The sequence below is a fragment of the Ranitomeya variabilis genome, chromosome 4 (genome assembly GCF_051348905.1).
Source record: "Ranitomeya variabilis isolate aRanVar5 chromosome 4, aRanVar5.hap1, whole genome shotgun sequence".
NCBI lineage: Eukaryota > Metazoa > Chordata > Amphibia > Anura > Dendrobatidae > Ranitomeya > Ranitomeya variabilis.
This window is the reverse complement of record NC_135235.1, coordinates 548,436,119-548,461,596: the sequence shown is the minus strand read 5'-3', so window position 1 is coordinate 548,461,596 and position 25,478 is coordinate 548,436,119. Positions and strand designations below refer to the sequence as shown.

The 25,478-nt window shown below is 53.0% G+C and overlaps 2 protein-coding genes across 16 annotated transcripts in view; one reads left to right on the top strand and one right to left on the bottom strand.

Annotated features, from left to right (window-relative positions):
• MEIOC (meiosis specific with coiled-coil domain) overlaps window positions 1-9,180 on the bottom strand; it is a 224,250-nt gene extending 215,070 nt beyond the window's left edge. For all 5 annotated transcript variants that reach the window (XM_077252612.1, XM_077252611.1, XM_077252615.1 and 2 more), the window contains exon 1: window positions 9,041-9,180. Coding sequence is in view for 2 of the 5 variants with exons in the window: in XM_077252611.1 (XP_077108726.1) it covers window positions 9,041-9,067 (27 nt within the window). In the remaining 3 variants the exon portion in view is untranslated. The remainder of the gene's footprint in view (window positions 1-9,040) is intronic.
• A 101-nt stretch (window positions 9,181-9,281) lies between these two features.
• Window positions 9,282-25,478, top strand: part of LOC143765697 (uncharacterized) — a 247,057-nt gene continuing 230,860 nt past the window's right edge. For 8 of the 11 annotated variants that reach the window (XM_077252625.1, XM_077252624.1, XM_077252622.1 and 5 more), the window contains exon 1: window positions 9,338-9,431. The gene's annotated coding sequence lies outside the window, so the exon portion shown is untranslated. Of the gene's footprint in view, window positions 9,432-25,478 lie in introns of all 11 variants that reach the window. The other 3 variants (XM_077252626.1, XM_077252627.1, XM_077252623.1) reach the window with 2 other exon arrangements.

The window sequence follows — 25,478 nt, the reverse complement described above, 5'->3', positions numbered from 1 at the left end:
CTGCTGTGGCTCAGACCACTGAGGGGGCGCTGCTGTGGCTCAGACCACTGAGGGGGCGCTGCTATGGCTCAGACCACTAAGGGGGCGCTGCTGTGGCTCAGACCATTGAGGGGGCGCTGCTGTGGCTCAGACCGCTGAGGGGACGCTGCTGATGCACTGCTCAGACCATTGAGGGGGCGCTGCTGATGCACTGATCAGACCACTGAGGGGGCACTGCTGTGGCTCAGACCACTGAGGGGGCGCTGCTGTGGCTCAGATCACTGAGGGGGCGCTGCTGTGGCTCAGACCACTGAGGGGGAACTGCTGTGGCTCAGACCGCTGAGGGGACGCTGCTGATGCACTGTTCAGACCACTGAGGGGATGCTGCTGATGCACTGCTCAGACCATTGCGGGGGCGCTGCTGTGGCTCAGACCACTGAGGGGACGCTGCTGATGCACTGCTCAGACCATTGAGGGGGCGCTGCTGTGGCTCAGACCACTGAGGGGACGCTGTTGATGCACTGCTCATACCATTGAGGGGGTGCTGCTGTGGCTCAGACCACTGAGGGAACGCTGCTGACGCACTGCTCAGTCCATTGAGGGGGCGCTGCTGATGCACTGCTCAGACCATTGAGGGGGAGCTGCTGTGGCTCAGACCGCTGAGGGGACGCTGCTGATGCACTGCTCAGACCATTGAGGGGGCGCTGCTGTGGCTCAGACCACTGAGGGGACGCTGCTGTGGCTCAGACCACTGAGGGGACGCTGCTGTGGCTCAGACCACTGAGGGGACGCTGCTGTGGCTCAGACCACTGAGGGGACGCTGCTGTGGCTCAGACCACTGAGGGGACGCTGCTGTGGCCCAGACCACTGAGGGGGCGCTGCTGTGGCTCAGACCACTGAGGGGGCGCTGCTGTGGCTCAGATCATTGAGGGGGCGCTGCTGTGGCTCAGACCGCTGAGGGGACGCTGCTGATGCACTGCTAAGACCACTGAGGGGGCACTGCTGTGGCTCAGACCACTGAGGGGGCGCTGCTGTGGCTCAGACCACTGAGGGGGAACTGCTGTGGCTCAGACCGCTGAGGGGACGCTGCTGTGGCTCAGACCATTGAGGGGACGCTGCTGTGGCTCAGACCACTGAGGGGGCGCTGCTGTAGCTCAGACCATTGAGGGGGCGCTGCTGTGGCTCAGACCGCTGAGGGAACGCTGCTGATGCACTGCTCAGACCACTGAGGGGGCGCTGCTGTGGCTCAGACCGCTGAGGGAACGCTGCTAATGCACTGCTCAGACCATTGAGGGGGCGCTTCTGTGGCTCAGACCGCTGAGGGGACGCTGCTGATGCACTGCTCAGACCATTGCGGGGGCGCTGCTGTGGCTCAGACCACTGAGGGGACGCTGCTGATGCACTGCTCAGACCATTGAGGGGGCGCTGCTGTGGCTCAGACCACTGAGGGGACGCTGCTGATGCACTGCTCAGACCATTGAGGGGGCGCTGCTGTGGCTCAGACCACTGAGGGAACGCTGCTGATGCACTGCTCAGACCATTGAGGGGGCGCTGCTGTGGCTCAGACCGCTGAGGGAACGCTGCTAATGCACTGCTCAGACCATTGAGGGGGCGCTTCTGTGGCTCAGACCGCTGAGGGGACGCTGCTGATGCACTGCTCAGACCATTGAGGGGGCGCTGCTGTGGCTCAGACCATTGAGGGGACGCTGCTGTGGCTCAGACCACTGAGGGGATGCTGCTGTGGCTTAGACCGCTGAGGGGACGATGCTGATGCACTGCTCAGACCATTGAGGGGGCACTGCTATGGCTCAGACCATTGAGGAGACGCTGCTGTGGCTCAGACCGCTGAGGGGACGCTGCTGATGCACTGCTCAGACCACAGAGGGGACGCTGCTGTGGCTCAGACCGCTGAGGGGACGCTGCTGATGCACTGCTCAAACCACAGAGGGGGCGCTGCTGTGGCTCAGACCACTGAGGGGGCGCTGCTGTGGCTCAGACCACTGAGGGGGCGCTGCTGTGGCTCAGACCACTGAGGGGGCGCTGCTGTGGCTCAGACCGCTGAGGGGACGCTGCTGATGCACTGCTCAGACCACTGAGGGGACGCTGCTGTGGCTCAGACCGCTGAGGGGACGCTGCTGATGCACTGCTCAGACCACTGAGGGGACGCTGCTGTGGCTCAGACCGCTGAGGGGACGCTGCTGATGCACTGCTCAGACCATTGAGGGGGCGCTGCTGTGGCTCAGACCATTGAGGGGGCGCTGCTGTGGCTCAGACCGCTGAGGGGACGCTGCTGATGCACTGCTCAGACCATTGAGGGGGCGCTGCTGTGGCTCAGACCACTGAGGGGACGCTGCTGATGCACTGCTCAGACCATTGCGGGGGCGCTGCTGTGGCTCAGACCACTGAGGGGACGCTGCTGATGCACTGCTCAGACCATTGAGGGGGCGCTGCTGTGGCTCAGACCACTGAGGGGACGCTGCTGATGCACTGCTCAGACCATTGAGGGGGCGCTGCTGTGGCTCAGACCACTGAGGGGGCGTTGCTGTGGCTCAGACCACTGAGGGGACGCTGCTGTGGCTCAGACCACTGAGGGGACGCTGCTAATGCACTGCTCAGACCATTGAGGGGGCGCTGCTGTGGCTCAGACCACTGAGGGGACGCTGCTGATGCACTGCTCAGACCATTGAGGGGGCGCTGCTGTGGCTCAGACCACTGAGGGAACGCTGCTGATGCACTGCTCAGACCATTGAGGGGGCGCTGCTGTGGCTCAGACCGCTGAGGGAACGCTGCTAATGCACTGCTCAGACCATTGAGGGGGCGCTTCTGTGGCTCAGACCGCTGAGGGGACGCTGCTGATGCACTGCTCAGACCATTGAGGGGGCGCTGCTGTGGCTCAGACCATTGAGGGGACGCTGCTGTGGCTCAGACCACTGAGGGGATGCTGCTGTGGCTCAGACCACTGAGGGGATGCTGCTGTGGCTTAGACCGCTGAGGGGACGATGCTGATGCACTGCTCAGACCATTGAGGGGGCACTGCTATGGCTCAGACCATTGAGGGGACGCTGCTGTGGCTCAGACCGCTGAGGGGACGCTGCTGATGCACTGCTCAGACCACAGAGGGGACGCTGCTGTGGCTCAGACCGCTGAGGGGACGCTGCTGATGCACTGCTCAGACCATTGAGGGGGCGCTGCTGTGGCTCAGACCACTGAGGGGACGCTGCTGTGGCTCAGAACACTGAGGGGGCGCTGCTGTGGCTCAGACCACTGAGGGGGCGCTGCTGTGGCTCAGACCACTGAGGGGGCGCTGCTGTGGCTCAGACCACTGAGGGGGCGCTGCTGTGGCTCAGACCGCTGAGGGGACGCTGCTGATGCACTGCTCAGACCACTGAGGGGACGCTGCTGTGGCTCAGACCGCTGAGGGGACGCTGCTGATGCACTGCTCAGACCACTGAGGGGACGCTGCTGTGGCTCAGACCGCTGAGGGGACGCTGCTGATGCACTGCTAAGACCACTGAGGGGGCACTGCTGTGGCTCAGACCACTGAGGGGACGCTGCTGATGCACTGCTCAGACCATTGAGGGGGCGCTGCTGTGGCTCAGACCATTGAGGGGGCGCTGCTGTGGCTCAGACCGCTGAGGGGACGCTGCTGATGCACTGCTCAGACCATTGAGGGGGCGCTGCTGTGGCTCAGACCACTGAGGGGACGCTGCTGTGGCTCAGACCACTGAGGGGGCGCTGCTGTGGCTCAGACCACTGAGGGGGCGCTGCATCAGACCATTGAGGGGGCGCTGCTGTGGCTCAGACCGCTGAGGGGACGCTGCTGATGCACTGCTAAGACCACTGAGGGGGCACTGCTGTGGCTCAGACCACTGAGGGGGTGCTGCTGTGGCTCAGACCACTGAGGGGGAACTGCTGTGGCTCAGACCGCTGAGGGGACGCTGCTGATGCACTGTTCAGACCACTGAGGGGATGCTGCTGATGCACTGCTCAGACCATTGCGGGGGCGCTGCTGTGGCTCAGACCACTGAGGGGACGCTGCTGATGCACTGCTCAGACCATTGAGGGGGCGCTGCTGATGCACTGATCAGACCACTGAGGGGGCACTGCTGTGGCTCAGACCACTGAGGGGATGCTGCTGATGCACTGCTCAGACCATTGCGGGGGCGCTGCTGTGGCTCAGACCACTGAGGGGGCGCTGCTGATGCACTGCTCAGACCATTGAGGGGGCGCTGCTGTGGCTCAGACCACTGAGGGGGCGTTGCTGTGGCTCAGACCACTGAGGGGACGCTGCTGTGGCTCAGACCACTGAGGGGACGCTGCTGATGCACTGTTCAGACCACTGAGTGGATGCTGCTGATGCACTGCTCAGACCATTGCGGGGGCGCTGCTGTGGCTCAGACCACTGAGGGGACGCTGCTGATGCACTGCTCAGACCATTGAGGGGGCGCTGCTGTGGCTCAGACCACTGAGGGGACGCTGCTGATGCACTGCTCAGACCATTGAGGGGGCGCTGCTGTGGCTCAGACCACTGAGGGGACGCTGCTGATGCACTGCTCAGACCATTGAGGGGGCGCTGCTGTGGCTCAGACCACTGAGGGAACGCTGCTGATGCACTGCTCAGACCATTGAGGGGGCGCTGCTGTGGCTCAGACCGCTGAGGGAACGCTGCTAATGCACTGCTCAGACCATTGAGGGGGCGCTTCTGTGGCTCAGACCGCTGAGGGGACGCTGCTGATGCACTGCTCAGACCATTGAGGGGGCGCTGCTGTGGCTCAGACCATTGAGGGGACGCTGCTGTGGCTCAGACCACTGAGGGGATGCTGCTGTGGCTCAGACCACTGAGGGGATGCTGCTGTGGCTTAGACCGCTGAGGGGACGATGCTGATGCACTGCTCAGACCATTGAGGGGGCACTGCTATGGCTCAGACCATTGAGGGGACGCTGCTGTGGCTCAGACCGCTGAGGGGACGCTGCTGATGCACTGCTCAGACCACAGAGGGGAAGCTGCTGTGGCTCAGACCGCTGAGGGGACGCTGCTGATGCACTGCTCAGACCATTGAGGGGGCGCTGCTGTGGCTCAGACCACTGAGGGGACGCTGCTGTGGCTCAGACCACTGAGGGGGCGCTGCTGTGGCTCAGACCACTGAGGGGGCGCTGCTGTGGCTCAGACCGCTGAGGGGACGCTGCTGATGCACTGCTCAGACCACTGAGGGGACGCTGCTGTGGCTCAGACCGCTGAGGGGACGCTGCTGATGCACTGCTCAGACCACTGAGGGGACGCTGCTGTGGCTCAGACCGCTGAGGGGACGCTGCTGATGCACTGCTCAGACCATTGAGGGGGCGCTGCTGTGGCTCAGACCATTGAGGGGGCGCTGCTGTGGCTCAGACCGCTGAGGGGACGCTGCTGATGCACTGCTCAGACCACTGAGGGGGCGCTGCTGTGGCTCAGACCACTGAGGGGACGCTGCTGTGGCTCAGACCACTGAGGGGACGCTGCTGTGGCTCAGACCACTGAGGGGGCGCTGCTGTGGCTCAGACCACTGAGGGGGCGCTGCTGTGGCTCAGACCACTGAGGGGGCGCTGCTGTGGCTCAGACCACTGAGGGGGCGCTGCTGTGGCTCAGACCACTGAGGGGGCGCTGCTGTGGCTCAGACCACTGAGGGGGCGCTGCTGTGGCTCAGACCACTGAGGGGGCGCTGCTGTGGCTCAGACCACTGAGGGGGCGCTGCTGTGGCTCAGACCACTGAGGGGGCGCTGCTGTGGCTCAGACCACTGAGGGGGCGCTGCTGTGGCTCAGACCACTGAGGGGGCGCTGCTGTGGCTCAGACCACTGAGGGGGCGCTGCTGTGGCTCAGACCACTGAGGGGGCGCTGCTATGGCTCAGACCACTAAGGGGGCGCTGCTGTGGCTCAGACCATTGAGGGGGCGCTGCTGTGGCTCAGACCGCTGAGGGGACGCTGCTGATGCACTGCTAAGACCACTGAGGGGGCACTGCTGTGGCTCAGACCACTGAGGGGGTGCTGCTGTGGCTCAGACCACTGAGGGGGAACTGCTGTGGCTCAGACCGCTGAGGGGACGCTGCTGATGCACTGTTCAGACCACTGAGGGGATGCTGCTGATGCACTGCTCAGACCATTACGGGGGCGCTGCTGTGGCTCAGACCACTGAGGGGACGCTGCTGATGCACTGCTCAGACCATTGAGGGGGAGCTGCTGTGGCTCAGACCATTGAGGGGGCGCTGCTGTGGCTCAGACCGCTGAGGGGACGCTGCTGATGCACTGCTCAGACCATTGAGGGGGCGCTGCTGTGGCTCAGACCACTGAGGGGACGCTGCTGTGGCTCAGACCACTGAGGGGACGCTGCTGTGGCTCAGACCACTGAGGGGACGCTGCTGTGGCTCAGACCACTGAGGGGACGCTGCTGTGGCTCAGACCACTGAGGGGACGCTGCTGTGGCCCAGACAACTGAGGGGGCGCTGCTGTGGCTCAGACCACTGAGGGGGCGCTGCTGTGGCTCAGACCACTAAGGGGGCGCTGCTGTGGCTCAGATCATTGAGGGGGCGCTGCTGTGGCTCAGACCGCTGAGGGGACGCTGCTGATGCACTGCTAAGACCACTGAGGGGGCACTGCTGTGGCTCAGACCACTGAGGGGGCGCTGCTGTGGCTCAGACCACTGAGGGGGCACTGCTGTGGCTCAGACCACTGAGGGGGCACTGCTGTGGCTCAGACCACTGAGGGGGCACTGCTGTGGCTCAGACCATTGAGGGGACGCTGCTGTGGCTCAGACCACTGAGGGGGCGCTGCTGTGGCTCAGACCACTGAGGGGGCGCTGCTATGGCTCAGACCACTAAGGGGGCGCTGCTGTGGCTCAGACCATTGAGGGGGCGCTGCTGTGGCTCAGACCATTGAGGGGGCGCTGCTGTGGCTCAGACCGCTGAGGGGACGCTGCTGATGCACTGCTCAGACCACTGAGGGGGCGCTGCTGTGGCTCAGACCACTGAGGGGACGCTGCTGTGGCTCAGACCACTGAGGGGACGCTGCTGTGGCTCAGACCACTGAGGGGGCGCTGCTGTGGCTCAGACCACTGAGGGGGCGCTGCTGTGGCTCAGACCACTGAGGGGGCGCTGCTGTGGCTCAGACCACTGAGGGGGCGCTGCTGTGGCTCAGACCACTGAGGGGGCGCTGCTGTGGCTCAGACCACTGAGGGGGCGCTGCTGTGGCTCAGACCACTGAGGGGGCGCTGCTGTGGCTCAGACCACTGAGGGGGCGCTGCTGTGGCTCAGACCACTGAGGGGGCGCTGCTGTGGCTCAGACCACTGAGGGGGCGCTGCTGTGGCTCAGACCACTGAGGGGGCGCTGCTGTGGCTCAGACCACTGAGGGGGCGCTGCTGTGGCTCAGACCACTGAGGGGGCGCTGCTGTGGCTCAGACCACTGAGGGGGCGCTGCTATGGCTCAGACCACTAAGGGGGCGCTGCTGTGGCTCAGACCATTGAGGGGGCGCTGCTGTGGCTCAGACCGCTGAGGGGACGCTGCTGATGCACTGCTAAGACCACTGAGGGGGCACTGCTGTGGCTCAGACCACTGAGGGGGTGCTGCTGTGGCTCAGACCACTGAGGGGGAACTGCTGTGGCTCAGACCGCTGAGGGGACGCTGCTGATGCACTGTTCAGACCACTGAGGGGATGCTGCTGATGCACTACTCAGACCATTACGGGGGCGCTGCTGTGGCTCAGACCACTGAGGGGACGCTGCTGATGCACTGCTCAGACCATTGAGGGGGAGCTGCTGTGGCTCAGACCATTGAGGGGGCGCTGCTGTGGCTCAGACCGCTGAGGGGACGCTGCTGATGCACTGCTCAGACCATTGAGGGGGCGCTGCTGTGGCTCAGACCACTGAGGGGACGCTGCTGTGGCTCAGACCACTGAGGGGACGCTGCTGTGGCTCAGACCACTGAGGGGACGCTGCTGTGGCTCAGACCACTGAGGGGACGCTGCTGTGGCTCAGACCACTGAGGGGACGCTGCTGTGGCCCAGACAACTGAGGGGGCGCTGCTGTGGCTCAGACCACTGAGGGGGCGCTGCTGTGGCTCAGACCACTAAGGGGGCGCTGCTGTGGCTCAGATCATTGAGGGGGCGCTGCTGTGGCTCAGACCGCTGAGGGGACGCTGCTGATGCACTGCTAAGACCACTGAGGGGGCACTGCTGTGGCTCAGACCACTGAGGGGGCGCTGCTGTGGCTCAGACCACTGAGGGGGCACTGCTGTGGCTCAGACCACTGAGGGGGCACTGCTGTGGCTCAGACCATTGAGGGGACGCTGCTGTGGCTCAGACCACTGAGGGGGCGCTGCTGTGGCTCAGACCACTGAGGGGGCGCTGCTATGGCTCAGACCACTAAGGGGGCGCTGCTGTGGCTCAGACCATTGAGGGGGCGCTGCTGTGGCTCAGACCGCTGAGGGGACGCTGCTGATGCACTGCTAAGACCACTGAGGGGGCACTGCTGTGGCTCAGACCACTGAGGGGGTGCTGCTGTGGCTCAGACCACTGAGGGGGCGCTGCTGTGGCTCAGACCACTGAGGGGGCACTGCTGTGGCTCAGACCGCTGAGGGGGCACTGCTGTGGCTCAGACCATTGAGGGGACGCTGCTGTGGCTCAGACCACTGAGGGGGCGCTGCTGTGGCTCAGACCACTGAGGGGGCGCTGCTGTGGCTCTCTGTATGGCCTCTGATACCCAGACATCAAAGCCTCACGTGAAGGCTACAGTGAATTGCGCCGACCAGTGACTGAGCTGGCATCCAACTTCCACACACATACATGACGGGAAATACGCGGCTGTATATATCGGCCTTCAGCCGGGACAGGTGTCCCGAACACAATACAGAGGTCTGAAAACTGTAAGACCCCCGTGTCCGCTACTGACCAAGAAGGACGCGGCAAGTGAGGAGACGCAGGAAAGACCCCGACATCTCTCCACCACAGCGAGAAGCACCCTGCTACAGAAACAAAACCGGGAAGTGACACCGTACAGTTATAATTAACAGCACGTACATCCCGGGAGCTCCTCACCTCCATATAATGCCTTATACTCTTCATCCAAGTCGGTGAACGGGACGACACCGGGAAACTCGGCCGTCTGTTTCACCTGATTGGCCCCGCCCCCGAGCGACCGTTACGCCACAGGACTCATCAGTGTAGTCTTCCCCGGCAACTATTCCTTACTGCAAGTCCAGCTCATTGGCTGACTGTAGTGCAAAGGAAGCGCATATTGGCCAACCTTGTATCCTAGCGGTGTGATTGGTTGAATAGTCGGGCGGCAGAGCTCGTGCAGCTGTGCTGAGATGTTGTATTTCCCGCCCGAAGGCTAAGGAATGCAGGCTGGTGATTGGAGGAGAGGCGGACGGGGTGTTCTGAAGTAAAATGGCGGTTTCCTGAAGCCGGGTGAGAAAGTTGTGTGCAAGTGCGTCACTCACTAAAACGAAGTGCTATATACGTTAGGTGAATCTGCGTGGCCTCTAGTTACACAGCTAAGTATAGTATGCAGTGTGTGTATGTACTATACTGTGTAAAGAAGTCCTCGCAGTATTATCTCCTGCATGGTCTCAATTTATAGATCATGTTTTCCATACTTCACATGCATGTTACATCTATATATATATATATATATATATATATATATATATATATATATATATATATATATGTAGTACATCTATATACCATTAGATATAGCACATCAATACAGCATATAGATGTCTGCATATGTATGTGTACTGCTTATCTATACGTTTATATAATATATAGTACTTTTATAAACATGTCCAGTATATATGGTACATCTATATAGGGTATACGCATTTATAGGATATACCTATATTAATATATGTGTGTATGTACAGTAAATAGATTTACTACATGTATCTATACATTATACTGTACATGTATATAGTACACCTATATAGTGTATAGATATATATGCATGTACAGTATATAGATTTACCATGTGTGTATGTGTATATATAGATATATATATCATCTATAGACTGACTATATTTCCCGCATTCTGATTTTTTTTTCCTGTGTTTTATATGCTGTATTTTTCAGATTAAAGGGAACCTGTCACCTCCAAAATGGAAGGTGTGCTAAGCCCACCGGCATCAGAGGCTTATCTACATCATTCTGTAATGCTGTAGATAAGCCCCCGATGTATCCTGAAAGATGAGAAAAAGAGGTTAGATTATACTCACCCAGGGGCGGTCCAGGTGCGGTCTGGTCCGATGGGCGTCGTGGTCCGCTCCGCGGCTTCCCATCTTCTTACGATGACGTCCTCTTCTTGTATTCACTATGCGGCTCCGGCACAGGCGTACTTTGTCTGTCCTGTTGAGGGCAGAGCAAAGTACTGCAGTGCGCAGGTTCCAGGCCTCTCTGACCTTTCCCAGCGCCTGCGCACTGCAGTACTTTGCTCTGCCTCAACAGGGCAGACAAAGTATGCCTGTGCCGGAGCCGCATAGTGAATACAAGAAGAAGACTTCATCCTGTGAAGATGGGAGGCCCCGGACCGCGACGCCCATTGTGTAATCTATCCTCTTTTTCTAATTTTTCAGGTTACATCGGGGGCTTATCTACAGAATGCCATAGATAAGCCCCTGATGCCGGTGGGCTTAGCTCACCTTCCATTTTGGGGGTGACCGGTTCCCTTTAAAGGGAATCTGTCACCACTTTTTTGGGATATCATGTAAAAATATCATTAAATTTAGTGTCACCTGTGCATAATACCAATACTTTTGATACCCCTTTACTCCCCATCTTTGATTCATAAATACAGTTTATATTCCTCCTGTGGTGTATGTAAATCTGCTTGGTCCGGTCCGATGGGCGGAGCTTATTGTCTGTCACTCCCCCTCCTGGCGTTCTCTACGCATTTCTTTAGGGCAATTTCTGCGTTCGCATAGAGTTACCTCATGTGCGCATTCAACTGTCCTCATGCGCGTGTGCAGTATGCTTTCCCAACTGTGTGTAAAGCATAAAATCAGTATTGCACAAGCACTGGCATACACCATTACATTCTATGCATCCCAATACTTCTGGGCCATAGAACGTAATGGAGTATGCTGACACATGCGCAATACTGATTTTATGCTTTACACACAGTTGGGAAAGCATACTGCGCACGCGCGAGAGGACATTTGAATGCGCACGCACGGTAACTCTACGCGAACGCAGGAATTGCCCGAAAGAAATGCGTAGACGAAGCCAGGAGGGGGGAGAGACGGACAATAAGCCCCACCCATCGGACCGAGCAGAGTTACATACACTGCGGGAGGAATATAGACGGTATTTATGGATCAAGGGTAGGGAGTCATGGGGTATCAAAAGTACTGGTATAAATGCACAGGTGACACTAAATTGAACGATATTTTTACATGATAACCCAAAAAAGTGACAGATTCCCTTTAAGACGCACCCAGGTTTGGACAACAGAGAATAGGAACAAATATTAAAACTACCCTGGCAATGTAAAGATGTGGAAGGGTTAATATTAGTTGTACACTATGTTCCAAATTACTATGCAAATGACATTTTTCTCTGATTTTCCTAAATGGTCGATGCAAATGACAGTCAGTCTAATAAAAGTCATCACCCATTAGATTATACATCAAATTTTATTGAAGAAATCTCCCAATGATAACAGTATAATCTCCAAAATGAATACAAACTCAAAATGCACTGTTCCAAATTATTAGGCACAGTAGAATTTCTAAACATTTGATATGTTTTAAAGAACTGAAAATGCTCATTTGTGGAATTTGCAGCATTAGGCCATGTTCACACAGTGCGCTTTTTACCGCGGAACCGCAGCGGTTTTGCCGCTGCGGTTCCGCAGCTTTTTTCCATGCAGGGTACAGTACAATGTACCCTATGGAAAACGGGAACCACTGTGCACACGATCCTGAATTTCCAAAAAAAAGCCGCGCTGAATAGCTGCAGGAAAAAAGAAGGAGCATGTCACTTCTTTGTGCAGAACTGCAGCGGTTCTGCACCCATAGACCTCCATTGTGAGGTCAAACCCGCAGTAAAACCCGCAGATCAAAAATATATCTGCGGGTTTTATTGCGGTTTGTGGTGCAGAACCGCTGCAGCAGGAAGTGCGGGGAAGCGGCCGGAAGTGCTTGGGCGGAGAGACATGGAGGCGTACCGTCGCATGGGGATCGTGTCGGCCGTTTGATTGATTTGGTGTGGGTGTGTGTGTGTGTGTGTGTGTGTGTGTGTGCGCGCGCGTGCGTGTCCCCATGCGACGCTAGTGCCACCATTGTGCTAAGTCGCCGTATGGGACTACTACTCCCATCCGGTATTAGGATGGGAGAGTTGTCCCTGTGTCCGGCGACTTAGCACAATTGTAAAGTTACACAAAACACCTACACACAATACACATACATGACACACAGTACAGTACATACAACACATAACAGAGTATATACTCACCAACAGCACACTTGTAGGCGAAGCCCTCGATCCTCCAGGGAAAAATCCCAAAATAAAAAATCAAATCCATACTCCCTGTCCGCAGAATCCATAAAACGAGTGTCCCACGCCGATCGGCTGCTCTCCGGCGATACACTGCCAGGAGCGAAGCTCCTAGCAGTGTATCGCGTACTGTTCCGGAGTTCAATGGCTCCGGCGTCTCGGTTAATGGCAGTACAGCTGCGTTGAACTTTCCCACGCAGCACTGCCGTTAAGCGAGAGTGCCGGGGTCAATGACCGCCGGCAAACTCGCTCGCGCATGCGCAATGACACACCGACAGGAACTATGGCTCCTGTCAGTGTGTTATACGTTATATATATGTGTGATGCGTGGCACGTAGATGCGTGGCACGTAGATACGTGGCACGTAAATGCGTGGCACTGAAATGCGTGGCACTGAAATGCGTGGCACTGAAATGCGTGATATGTGGCACTTAAATACGTGATACGTGGCACTTAAATACGTGGCACTGAAATACGTGATACGTGGCACTTAAATACGTGATACGTGGCACTTAAATACGTGGCACTTAAATACGTGGCACTGAAATACGTGATACGTGGCACTGAAATACGTGATACGTGGCACTTAAATGCGTGGCACTTAAATACGTGATACGTGGCACTGAAATACGTGGCAATTAAATACGTGATACGTGGCACTGAAATACGTGGCACTGAAATACGTGGCACTGAAATACGTGGCACTGAAATGCGTGGCACTGAAATGCGTGGCACTGAAATGCGTGGCACTGAAATACGTGGCACTTAAATACGTGGCACTTAAATACGTGGCACTTAGGCTATGTTCACATTTGCGTTGTGCGCCGCAGCGTCGGCGCCGCAACACAACGCAAACAAACGCAGCAAAACGCATGCACAACGCTGCGTTTTGCGCCGCATGCGTCCTTTTTTTGATTGATTTTGGACGCAGCAAAAATGCAACTTGCTGCGTCCTCTGCGCCCGGATGCGTGCGCTGCAGTGAAGCATGCGGCGCAAAACGCAAGTGCGACGCATGTCCATGCGCCCCCATGTTAAATATAGGGGCGCATGACGCATGCGGCGTCGCTGCGGCGCAGACCGCAAATGTGAACGTAGACTTAAATAGCTGGATAGAGCTGGATCCGCGGGCTGTGATCTGGCCTACGCTCAGCACTCTGCGGAGCGCTGTCATTCAAAACCCGTCCAACTCATTTTGGTGTTTAGTCCCAAAATGGAGGATGGAAGAAGAAAAGGGTTGGACAAGGAAATAACATCATTTCTTTCCCCCCCCCCACTGCAGTTAAAGCTTTATTTGTGTCAAACACAGACAATCTGCAGAGAAAACTGCATAAAAAACCGCATCAAAAAACCGCATCAAAAAACGCACCAAAAACGCACCTGCGTTTTCTGCCAAGAGCTGCGGTTTTAGTCCTCAAAAAAAAGGATTGAAATCAGGAACGTGTGAACATACCCTTAGGAGGTCACATTCACTGAACAAAAAAGCTATTTAACGCCAAAACATCCCAACAGGCCAAGTTACATGTTAACATAGGACCCTTCTTTGATGTCACCTTCACAATTCTTGCATCCATTGAACTTGTGAGTTTTTGGAGAGTTTCTGCTTGTATTTCTTTGCATGAAGTCAGAATAGCCTCCCAGAGCTGCTGTTTGGATGTGAACTGCCTCCCACCCTCATAGATCTTTTGCTTGATGATACTCCAAAGGTTCTCTATAGGTTTGAGGTCAGGGGAAGATGGTGGCAACACCATGAGATTATCTCCTTTTATGCCCATAGCAGCCAATGACTCAGAGGTATTCTTTGCAGCATGAAGATGATTTTGCTCCTGAAGGCACGTTTCTGCTTTTTAGACCATAGAAGAAAGTTGTCAGTCAGAAACTCTATATACTTTGCAGAGGTCATTTTCACAACCTTCAGGAACCTTAAGGCCATGTTCACACTTTGCGGTTTTTACCGCGGAACCGCGGCGATTTTGATGCTGCGGGTCCGCAGCAGTTTCCATAGCGTTTCCATTTACATGTAAACCCTATGGAAACCGCAAACCGCTGTGCACATGCTGCGGGAAAAACCGCGCAGAAACGCAGCGGTTTAAAACCCGCAGCATGTCACTTCTTTGTGCAGAATCGCTGCGATTCTGCACCCATAGGAATGCATTGAACCGCTTACTTCCCGCATGGGGCTGTGCCCACGTTGCGGGAAGTAAGCGGATAATGTGCAGATGGTACCCGGGGTGGAGGAGAGGAGACTCTCCTCCAGGCCCTGGGAACCATATTTGGGGTAAAAAAAAGAATAAAAATAAAAAATCATGTTATACTCACCTCTCAGCGCTGCACGCGGCCGGCCGGTCAGAGTTGCTGTGCGAACAGGACCTGCGGTGACGTCGCGGTCACATGACCGTGATGACGCCGTGGCACATGACCGTGACGTCACGAAGGTCCTTCTCGGCACAGCATCTTTGGAACCGGAGCGCCGCGTGCAGCGCCGAGGAGATCCGGACATCGGAGGGTGAGTATAACCAATTTTTATTATTTTTAACATTACTATTGATGCTGCATATTGCTGCATATGCAGCATCAATAGTATAGGAGTAATCCCGCAGCGGAAACCGCGGAACAAACCACGATAAATCTGCAGGGATAACCGCAGCGGTTTTGCCCTGCAGATATATCAATTCCGCTGCGGGAGAACCCGCAGAGGGACGCCGCAAAGTGTGAACGTGGCCTTAAGGGCCTTACCAGCTGTTTCCCATGATTCTGGCCCATAACATGACTCCTCCACCTCCTTGCTGTTGTTGCAGCCTTGTTGGGACATGGTGGCCATACACCAACCATCCACTACTCCATCCATCTGGACCATCCAGGGTTGCTCAACACTTATCAGTAAACAAGACTGTTTGGAAATTAGTCTTCATGTATGTGTGGGCCCAATACAACCATTTCTGCTTGTGAACACTGTTTAAGGGTGGCCGAATAGTAGGTTTATGCACCACAGCAAGCCTTTAAAGGAGCCTAGACCTTGAAGTTCGAGGGACTCCAGAGGCACCAGCAGCTTCAAATATCTGTTTGCTGCTTTGTAATGGCTTTTTAGCAGCTGCTCTCTTAATCTGATGAACTTGCCTGACAGAAATCTTCCTCATTATGCCTTTATCAGCACAAACACATTTGTGCTCAGATACAGCCACAAATCTCTTAACAGTACGATGATCACGCTTATGTTTTTGGAAAATTTCTAATGTTTTCATCCCTTCACCAAGGCATTGCACTATTTGATGCTTTTCAGCAGCAGAGAGATCCTTTTTCTTTCCCATGTTACTTGAAAACTGTGACCTGCTTAATAATGTGGAACATCATTTTTAAGTAGTTTTCCTTTAATTAGAATCACCTGGAAAACCAATTATCACATGTGTTTAAGATTGATTTCAGTGATCCATTGAGCCCTGAGACACAATACCATCCACGAGTTTATTTGAAAAACAAAACAATTAAATCTTTATGACACTTAAATCCAATTTGCATAATAATTTGGAACACAGTGTATACAGTTATGCTCATTTCTTGATGCTTTAGTGTAGAGGGGATTAATGATTTATTCTAAAGTGGCAAAGTATATTAAGAGGGTAGTGCTAAAATAAAGAGCATTATATACTGTCCTCAACAGTACTTGCATTTACTGTGGAATCACCTACTGTATGTGCCTGGTGTCTAAGGGTACTGTCACACAGTGCAATTTTGATCGCTACGACGGCACGATCCGTGACGTCGCAGCGTCGTATGATTATCGCTCCAGCGTCGTAGACTGCGGTCACACGGTGCAATCATGGCGCTGGAGCGATGCCGAAGTCCCCGGGTAACCAGGGTAAACATCGGGTTACTAAGCGCAGGGCTGCGCTTAGTAACCCGATGTTTACCCTGGTTACCATCGTAAACGTAAAAAAAACAAACAGTACATACTTACATTCCGGTGTCTGTCCCCCGGCGTTCTGCTTCTCTGCACTGTGTAAGCACCATAGCCGGAAAGCAGAGCGGTGACGTCAGACTTCACCGCTGTGCTTGCTTTCCGGCCGGCAGGCGCTCACAGTGCAGAGAAGCTGAGACGCCGGAGGACAGACACCGGAATGTGAGTATGTACTGTTTGTTTTTTTTACGTTTACGCTGGTAACCAGGGTAAACATCGGGTTACTAAGCGCGGCCCTGCGCTTAGTTACCCGATGTTTACCCTGGTTACAAGCGAACACATCGCTGGATCGCTGTCACACACAACGATCCAGCGATGTCAGCGGGTGATCAAGCGACGAAAGAAAGTTCCAAACGATCTGCTACGACGTACGATTCTCAGCAGGGTCCCTGATTGCTGCTGCGTGTCAGACACTGCGATATCGTAACGATATCGCTAGAACGTCACGAATCGTACCGTCGTAGCGATCAAAATTGCACTGTGTGACAGTACCCTAAGGCTTCTTTCACACTTACGTCGGTACGGGGCCGTCACAAAGCGTCAGGGCGACGTACCGACGGACGTTGTTAAAACTCGGCACAACGTTGGCAGCGGATGCAGTTTTTCAACGCATCCGCAGCCCATTCTAAAGTCTCGGGGAGGAGCTAGAGATCTCCGCCCGGGCATGCGCACTCCAAAGTGCAGGATGCGACGTACGAAAAAACGTTCCCTTGAACGTTTTTTCGTGACGAAGGTCCGCCAAAACACGACGCATCCAGTGCACGACGGACGCGACGTATGGCTATACTTGTATAGTAATACAAGTCTGTGGGGCAAAAAAAAGCATCCTGCTGGCACATTTGCAGGATGTGTTTTTTTCCCAAAACTACGTATTGTGACGGATCTAAGAAGCCTTATTACATGTATAATGTCTTTCATCTCTGCCACTTACACTCTTTAACCCCTTAAGCCCCAAGGGTGGTTTGCACGTTAATGACGCGCCAATTTTTACAATTCTGACCACTGTCCCTTTATGAGGTTATAACTCTGGAACGCTTCAACGGATCCTGATGATTCTGACATTATCCTGATGATTCTGACATTATTTTCTCGTGACATATTGTACTTCATGACAGTGGTAAAATTTCTTCGATAAGACTTGCGTTTATTTGTGAAAAAACGGAAAATGTTGAAAATTTCGCAATTTTACCAACTTTGAATTTTTATGCCCTAAAATCACAGAGATATGTCACACAAAATACTTAATAAGTAACATTTCCCACATGTCTACTTTACATCAGCACAATTTTGGAACCAAAATTTTTTTTTGTTAGGGAGTTATAAGGGTTCAAAGTTGACCAGCAATTTCTCATTTTTACCACACCATTTTTTTTTTTAGGGACCACATCTCATTTGAAGTCATTTTCAGGGGTCTATATGATAGAAAATACCAAAGTGTGACACCATTCTAAAAACTGCACCCCTCAAGGTGCTCAAAACAATTCAAGAAGTTTATTAACCCTTCAGGTGTTTCACGGGAATTTTTGGAATGTTTAAATAAAAATGAACATTTATCTTTTTTTCACAAAATTTACTTCAGCTCCAATTTGTTTTATTTTAACAAGGGTAAAAGAAGAAATTGGACACCAAAAGTTGTGCAATTTGTCCTGAGTACGCTGATACCCCATATGTGGGGGTAAACCACTGTTTGGGCGCATGGCAGAGCTCAGAAGGGAAGGAGCGCCGTTTGACTTTTCAATGCAAAATTCACAGGAATTTTGTTGCCATGTTGCGTTTGAAGAGCCACTGATGTGCCTAAACATTGAAACCCCCCACAAGTGACACCATTTTGGAAAGTAGACCCCCTTATGAACATATCTAGATGTGTGGTGATCCACCATGTGCTTCACAGAAGTTTATAATGCAGAGCTGTAAAAATAAATCATACTTTTTCACAAAAATGATCTTTTTGCCCCCAATTTTTTATTTTCCCAAGGGTAAGAGAAGAAATTGGACACCAAAAGTTGTTCAATTTGTCCTGAGTACGCTGATACCCGATATGTGGGGGTAAACCACTGTTTGGGCGCATGGCAGTGCTTGGAAGCGAAGGAGCGCCGTTTGACTTTTCAATGCAAAATTGGCTGGAATTGAGATCGGAACACATGTCACGTTTGTAGAGCGCCTGATGTGCCTAAACAGTGGAAACCCCCCACAAGTGACCCCATTTTGGATATAAAATGATATTTTAGCCCCCAAATTTTTATTTTACCAAGGGTAACAGGAGAAATTGGACCACAAAAGTCGTTGTACAATTTGTCCTGAGTACTCCGATACCCCATATGCTGGGGTAAACCGTTGTTTGGGCACAAGGCAGAGCTCTGAAGGGAAGGAGCGCCATTTGACTTTTCAGTGCAAAATGGAATTGAGATGTGACGCCATGTTGCGTTTGTAGAGCCACTCAGGGCCGTATTTAGAGTTTCTGCTGCCCTAGGCACTTTTAGCGCTGCCTCCCCCTTTGGTGAGTATGACACTATCGGCAGTGACTTTGGCAAGAATCGCTGATATGAAAGTTGCCTTTTGCAGCAGATCCGGCAGTTTTTCTGCATCTGCCGTGTAACGGATCACTTACAGCAACACTGCGTTCGGCCTCATTCATTCCCTATGGGATTTGCGGCACTTGCCATGATCTGGCAAATCCGGTACCATACCTTCCAACTTTTGAAGAAGGGAAGGAGGTATAAAGTTTGTGGCGCACGTAGTGCGCCGCGGCAAATTTTAGGCCACGCCTCTGACCACACCCATTTCACAACTAGTCACACCCATATCCATGTTCCAACCACAGCCATTTAGCACTGCTGATCACACTGTTTTATATACAATAATTATAAACAAAAAAATATGGCCACAGTGCTCCATACTGTATAATGGCCACTCATGATGCTCCATACTGTATAATGGCCACACATGATGCTCCATACTGTATAACGGCCACACATGATGCTCCATACTGTATAATGGCCAAACACAGTTCTCCATACTGTATAATGATCCCACATGATGCTCCATACTGTATGATGGCCACACAGTGCTCCATACTGTATAAAGGCCACACATGATGCTTCATACTGTATAATGGCCACACATGATGCTCAATACTGTATAATGGCCACATATGATGCTCCATGCATACTGTATAATGGCCCACCCCCCTCCCATCATGTATGCATGGCTCATCTCCCCCTCCCTGTATGCATAGGTGGCTCATCTCCCCCCCCCGTATGCGTGGCTCATCTCCCCCTCCCTGTATGCATGGGTGGCTGAGGCACTGGCTCATCTCCCATCCCCCCCTGTATGCGTGGCTCATCTCCCCCTCCCTGTATGCATGGGTGGCTCAGGCACAGGCTCATCTCCCACCCCCCCCCCCCCTGTATGCGTGGCTCATCTCCCCTTCCCTGTATCTGCGTGGGTGGCTCGGGCACTGGCTCATCTCCCCCTCCCAGTATGCATAGGTGGCTCATCTCCCCCTCCCTGTATGCATGAGTGGCTCAGGCACTGGCTCATCTCCCATCTCCCCCCCCCCCCGTATGCGTGGCTCATCTCCCCCTCCCTGTATGCATGGGTGGCTCAGGCACTGGCTCATCTCCCATCCCCCCCCTGTATGCGTGGCTCATCTCCCCCTCCCTGTATGCATGGGTGGCTCATCTCCCCCCCCCCCCCTGTATGCGTGGCTCATCTCCCCCTCCCTGTATGCATGGGTGACTCAGGCACAGGCTCATCTCCCACCCCGCCCCCCCCTGTATGCGTGGCTCATCTCCCCTTCCCTGTATCTGCGTGAGTGGCTCGGGCACTGGTTTATCTCCCCCCCGGGCCCCGCAGTATGCGTGGCTCATCTCCCCCCCTGGGCCTGGCTGTATGCGTGGCTCATCTATCCCCCTGGGACTGGCTGTATGCGTGGCTCATCTATCTCCCTGGGCCTGGCTGTATGCGTGGCTCATCTATCCCCCTGGGCCTGGCTGTATGCGTGGCTCATCTCCCGACTCCCCCCCTGGGCCTAGCTGTATGCGTGGCTCATCTCCCCCACTGGGCCTGGCTGTATGCGTGGCTCATCTATCCCCCTGGGCCTGGCTGTATGCGTGGCTCATCTATCCCCCTGGGCCTGGCTGTATGCGTGGCTCATCTATCATCCTGGGCCTGGCTGTATGCGTGGCTCATCTATCCCCCTGGGCCTGGCTGTATGCGTGGCTCAACGGCTTCCCGACGCGACGCTCCCATCCTGTATCATACGGCTCGGCTCCCCGTCCACCACGGTCCTCCTTCATCCTCCCCGGCTCCCCCCGTCCTCCCTGGCTGTCATCATTCATACACCCACCGTCACCTCACACACCGCGCAGAAGAACGAAATCCGGCTCCAGCTCTGTCCCTGCGCAGCACAATACGGCTCCATCTCTGTCCCTGCGCAGCACGGTGCACCGTTCCCTGTCCTGTGTGAGCGCTGCGGTCAGGTGGTACCACTCATTTAAGGTGATGATGAATATGCATGATGCATATTCATCATCTTAATGAGGCGGCACCATGTGACCGCTCACACAGGGCGAGTTGCAGTTGTGCAGCCGCTGAGAGCAGACCAGCCGGCACCGCTGGAGCAGGTGAGGTGAGTATAATGACAGTCAGACAGGAGGCATCAGTGGCGGCGCCGGGGGGGCGGGGGCGGGGTTTTAGGTCGCTGTCTTAAGGTGACCACCACGGCCGGACCGGACTTTATAATTTAAAAAAAAAAAAAACCTGCTCAGGTGCCGCCCCCTGCATTGTCCCCGCCCTAGGCACGTGCCCTCGAGTGCCTAGTGGGAAATACGGCCCTGGAGCCACTGATGTGCCTAAACATTGAAACCCCCAAAAGTGACACAATTTTGGAAAGTAGACCCCCTAAGGAACTTATCTAGATGTGTTGTGAGAACTTTGAACCCCCAAGTGTTTCACTACAGTTTATAACGCATAGCCGTCAAAATAAAAATATTTTTTTCCCCACAAAAGTTATTTTTTTGCCCCCAGATTTGTATTTTCCCAAGGGTAACAGGAGAAATTGGACCCCAAAACTTTTTGTCCAATTTGTCCTGAGTACCCTGATACCCCATATGTGGGGGAGGGACCACCGTTTGGGCGTATGGCAGAGCCCGGAAGGGAAGGAGCGCCATTTGGAATGCAGACTTAGATGGATTGGTCTGCAGGCATCACATTGCATTTGCAGAGCCCCTGATGTAACTAAACAGTAGAAACCCCCACAAGTGACCCCATATTGGAAATTAGACCCCCCAAGGAACTTATCTAGATGTGTTGTGAGAACTTTGAACCCCCAAATGTTTCACTACAGTTTGTAAGGCAGAGCCGTGAAAATAAAAAATCATTTTTTTCCCACAAAAATGGTTTTTTAGCCCCCCAAATTTTTATTTTCCCAAGGGTAACAAGAGAAATTTGGCCCCAAAAGTTGTTGTCCAATTTGTCCTGAGTACGCTGATACCCCTGTTTGGGCGCACGGGAGAGCTCAGAAGGGAAGGAGCACTGTTTTACTTTTTCAACGCAGAATTGGCTGGAATTGAGATCGGACGCCATGTCGCGTTTGGAGAGCCCCTGATGTGCCTAAACAGTGGAAACCCCCAATTCTAACTGAAACCCTAGCCCCAAAGCTAACCCTAGCCCCAACAATAGCCCTAGCCCTAGCCTTAACCCTAGCCCTAATCCTAGCCTTAACCCTACCCCTAGCCTTAACCCTAGCCCTAACCCTAATGGAAAAATGGAAATAAATACTTTTTTTAATTTTATTGTTTTTCCCTAACTAAGGAGGTGATGAAGGGGGTTTGATTAACTATTTATAGCGGGGTTTTTTAGCAGATTTTTATGATTGACAGCCGTCACAGACTAAAAGATGCTTTTTATTGCAAAAAATAGTTTTTGTGTCTCCACATTTTGAGAGCTATAATTTTTCCATATTTTGGTCCACAGAGTCATGTGAGGTCTTGTTTTTTGCGGGATGAGTTGACGTTTTTATTGGTAACATTTTCGGGCACGTGACATTTTTTGATCGCTTTTTATTCCGATTTTTGTGAGGCAGAATGACCAAAAACCAGCTATTCATGAATTTCTTTTTGGGGGAGAGGTGTTTATACCGTTCCACATTTGGTAACATTGATAAAGCATTTCTATTTTTCGGGTCAGTACGATTACAGCGATACCTCATTTATATCTTTTTTATGTTTTGGCGCTTTTATACGATAAAAACTATTTTATAGAAAAAATAATTATTTTTGCATCGCTTGATTCTGAGGACTATAACTTTTTTATTTTTTCGTTGTTGATGCTGTATGGCGGCTCGTTTTTTGCAGGACAAGATGACGTTTTCAGCGGCACCATGGTTATTTATATCCGTCTTTTTGATCACGTGTTATTCCACTTTTTGTTCGGCGGTATGATAATAAAGCGTTGTTTTTTGCTTCTTTTTTTTACCACGTTCACTGAAGTGGTTAACTAGCGGGACAGTTTTATAGGTGGGCTCTTAACGGACGCGGCGATACTTAATATGTGTACTTTTATTGTTTTTTTTATTATTTAGATAAAGAAATGTATTTATGGGAACAATGTATATATTTTTTTCTTTATTTAAGTATTTTTTTTCTATTTTTTTTACACATGTGATTATTTTTTTTTTTACTTTATAATAAAAGGGGGGGGGGGGCATCATGTTATAGGGTCAGATCACTGATCTGACACTTTGCAGAGCACTGTGTCAGATTAGCGATCTGACATGCAGGGCTGCAGGCTTACCAGCGCTTGCTCTGAGCAGGCGCTGGTAAGCCACCTCCCTGCAGGACTCGGATGTAGCCCCGCGGCTATTTTGGATCCGGGGCCTGCAGGGAGGAGACGCTCGGTACAAGGTGAGCACATCGCCTTGTACCGAGGGTCTCAGGGAAGCACGCAGGGAGCCCCCTCCCTGCGCGATGCTTCCCTGTACCGCCGGAACTCTGCGATCATGTTTGATCGCAGTGTTCCGGGGGTTAATGTGCCAGGGGCGGTCCGTGACCGCTTCTGGCACATAGTGCCGGATGTGAGGTGCGATAGTCAGCTGACACTCGGCCGCGTTCCCCCCCCGTGAGCGCGGCCGATCACATATGACGTACTATCCCGTCACTGGGAATTAAGTCGCAGGTCACCTCGAGGGGATAGTACGTCATATGGGATTAAGGGGTTAAACACAATTTAGCCAGTTCTACACTGTACACTTTAGTAGAAGTTATTCTAAGTTCCACAGTATAAAAGGATGCCTATTGTAGATTTTATATTAAGCAGTCATGTGCTACACTGAATTTTTGTGCCCTCCATGGCCACACATAAATGTGGGCGAATGAGGAGGGCACCACATATATGTTTCCTATATGGTGCACAGACAGAGCCAAATGTGGAAATGCATGGTATGCTTCTGTCTGGGAGTAAATCAACTTGTTATCTACATGTGACAGTTTTATTTATTTTCATCCTGAGCAGCAAATGTTCTTTCTATTAACCCTCATGTGGATGCTTATGTAAGCTTTACCTATGTATCCGCTTAAGTTTCTCAGTAATAGGAGCACAGTACTTATGAATGCTCTACCCTAGACCTGGGTAAACATCAACCCAAGGGCCACATCAGGCCCTCTGGCTGTTCCAGTCCGGCCTGTGGACCGAGACAGCCAAAGGGCTGAAACGGTGGTCCACGGGCCGCACCATGCCCTCACTCGCCCATCCGCAGCCGCCCGCTGGCACCACTATCTGCATTCTCTGAAGACAGACAGCGGTGAATACTTGACTTTGGTGAGGACAGGGTCACCAGTTTCATCTTTCACCAATCAGTATGTGAGACAGCAGGCATGAAAATGTAATTTCAACACGCTGCTGAGACTCAGTTAACGGGAGCAGTGAGCCAGGGGAACAGGAGGGAAGTGAATATGTGTTGGTTTTGTTTCATGTGTATGAGTTATTTGTATGTATGTAGGAGTCTATGTGGGGCTCACACTGTATGTATGGAGGCTAAGTGTGGGACTCAAACTGGATATTGGATGGGGCTCATATTATTATTATTATTATTATTATTTATTGTTATAGCGCCATTTATTCCATGGCGCTTTACAAGTGAGGAGGGGTATACATAATAAAAACAAGTACAATAATCTTGAACAATACAAGTCATAACTGGTACAGTAGGAGAGAGGACCCTGCCCGTGAAGGCTCACAATCTACAAGGGATGGGGGAGGATACAGTAGGTGAGGATAGAGCTGGTCATGCAGCGGTTTGGTCGATCGGTGGTTACTGCAGGTTGTAGGCTTGTCGGAAGAGGTGGGTCTTCAGGTTCTTTTTGAAGGTTTCGATGGTAGGTGAGAGTCTGATATGTTGCGGTAGAGAGTTCCAGAGTAGGGGAGATACGCGAGAGAAATCTTGTATACGATTGTGGGAAGAGGAGATAAGAGGGGAGTAGAGAAGGAGATCTTGTGAGGATCGGAGGTTGCGTGTAGGAAAGTACCGGGAGATGAGGTCACAGATGTAAGGAGGAGACAGGTTGTGGATGGCTTTGTACGTCATGGTTAGGGTTTTGTACTGGAGTCTCTGGGCAATGGGGAGCCAGTGTATACATTGTATATAGTGAGGTTATGTGGGGCACATGCTGTATATCAGAGCGTATATGGGGAGCAAGCTGTATATCAGAGGCTATATGGGGCTCATGCTGTATATATGGAGGAGACTGTTATGACCCCAATGGCGAGGGTCTCAGAGGAACATGGAAGTCTGCAGAATACAAAAATCCAGCTCATAGGGCAGTGGTAACTGGGTTGACCATATATCTACTCCTAACGCCAACACTAGAAGTAGCCGGGGATCATTCCTACGTTGATTCTAGATGACACGCGCCAGCCGGAGAATCTAGCTACCCCTAGTAGAGGAAAACAAAGACCTTTCTTGCCTCCAGAGAAGGGGACCCCAAAGCTGGATAGAAGCCCCCACAAATAATGACGGTGAGGTAAGAGGA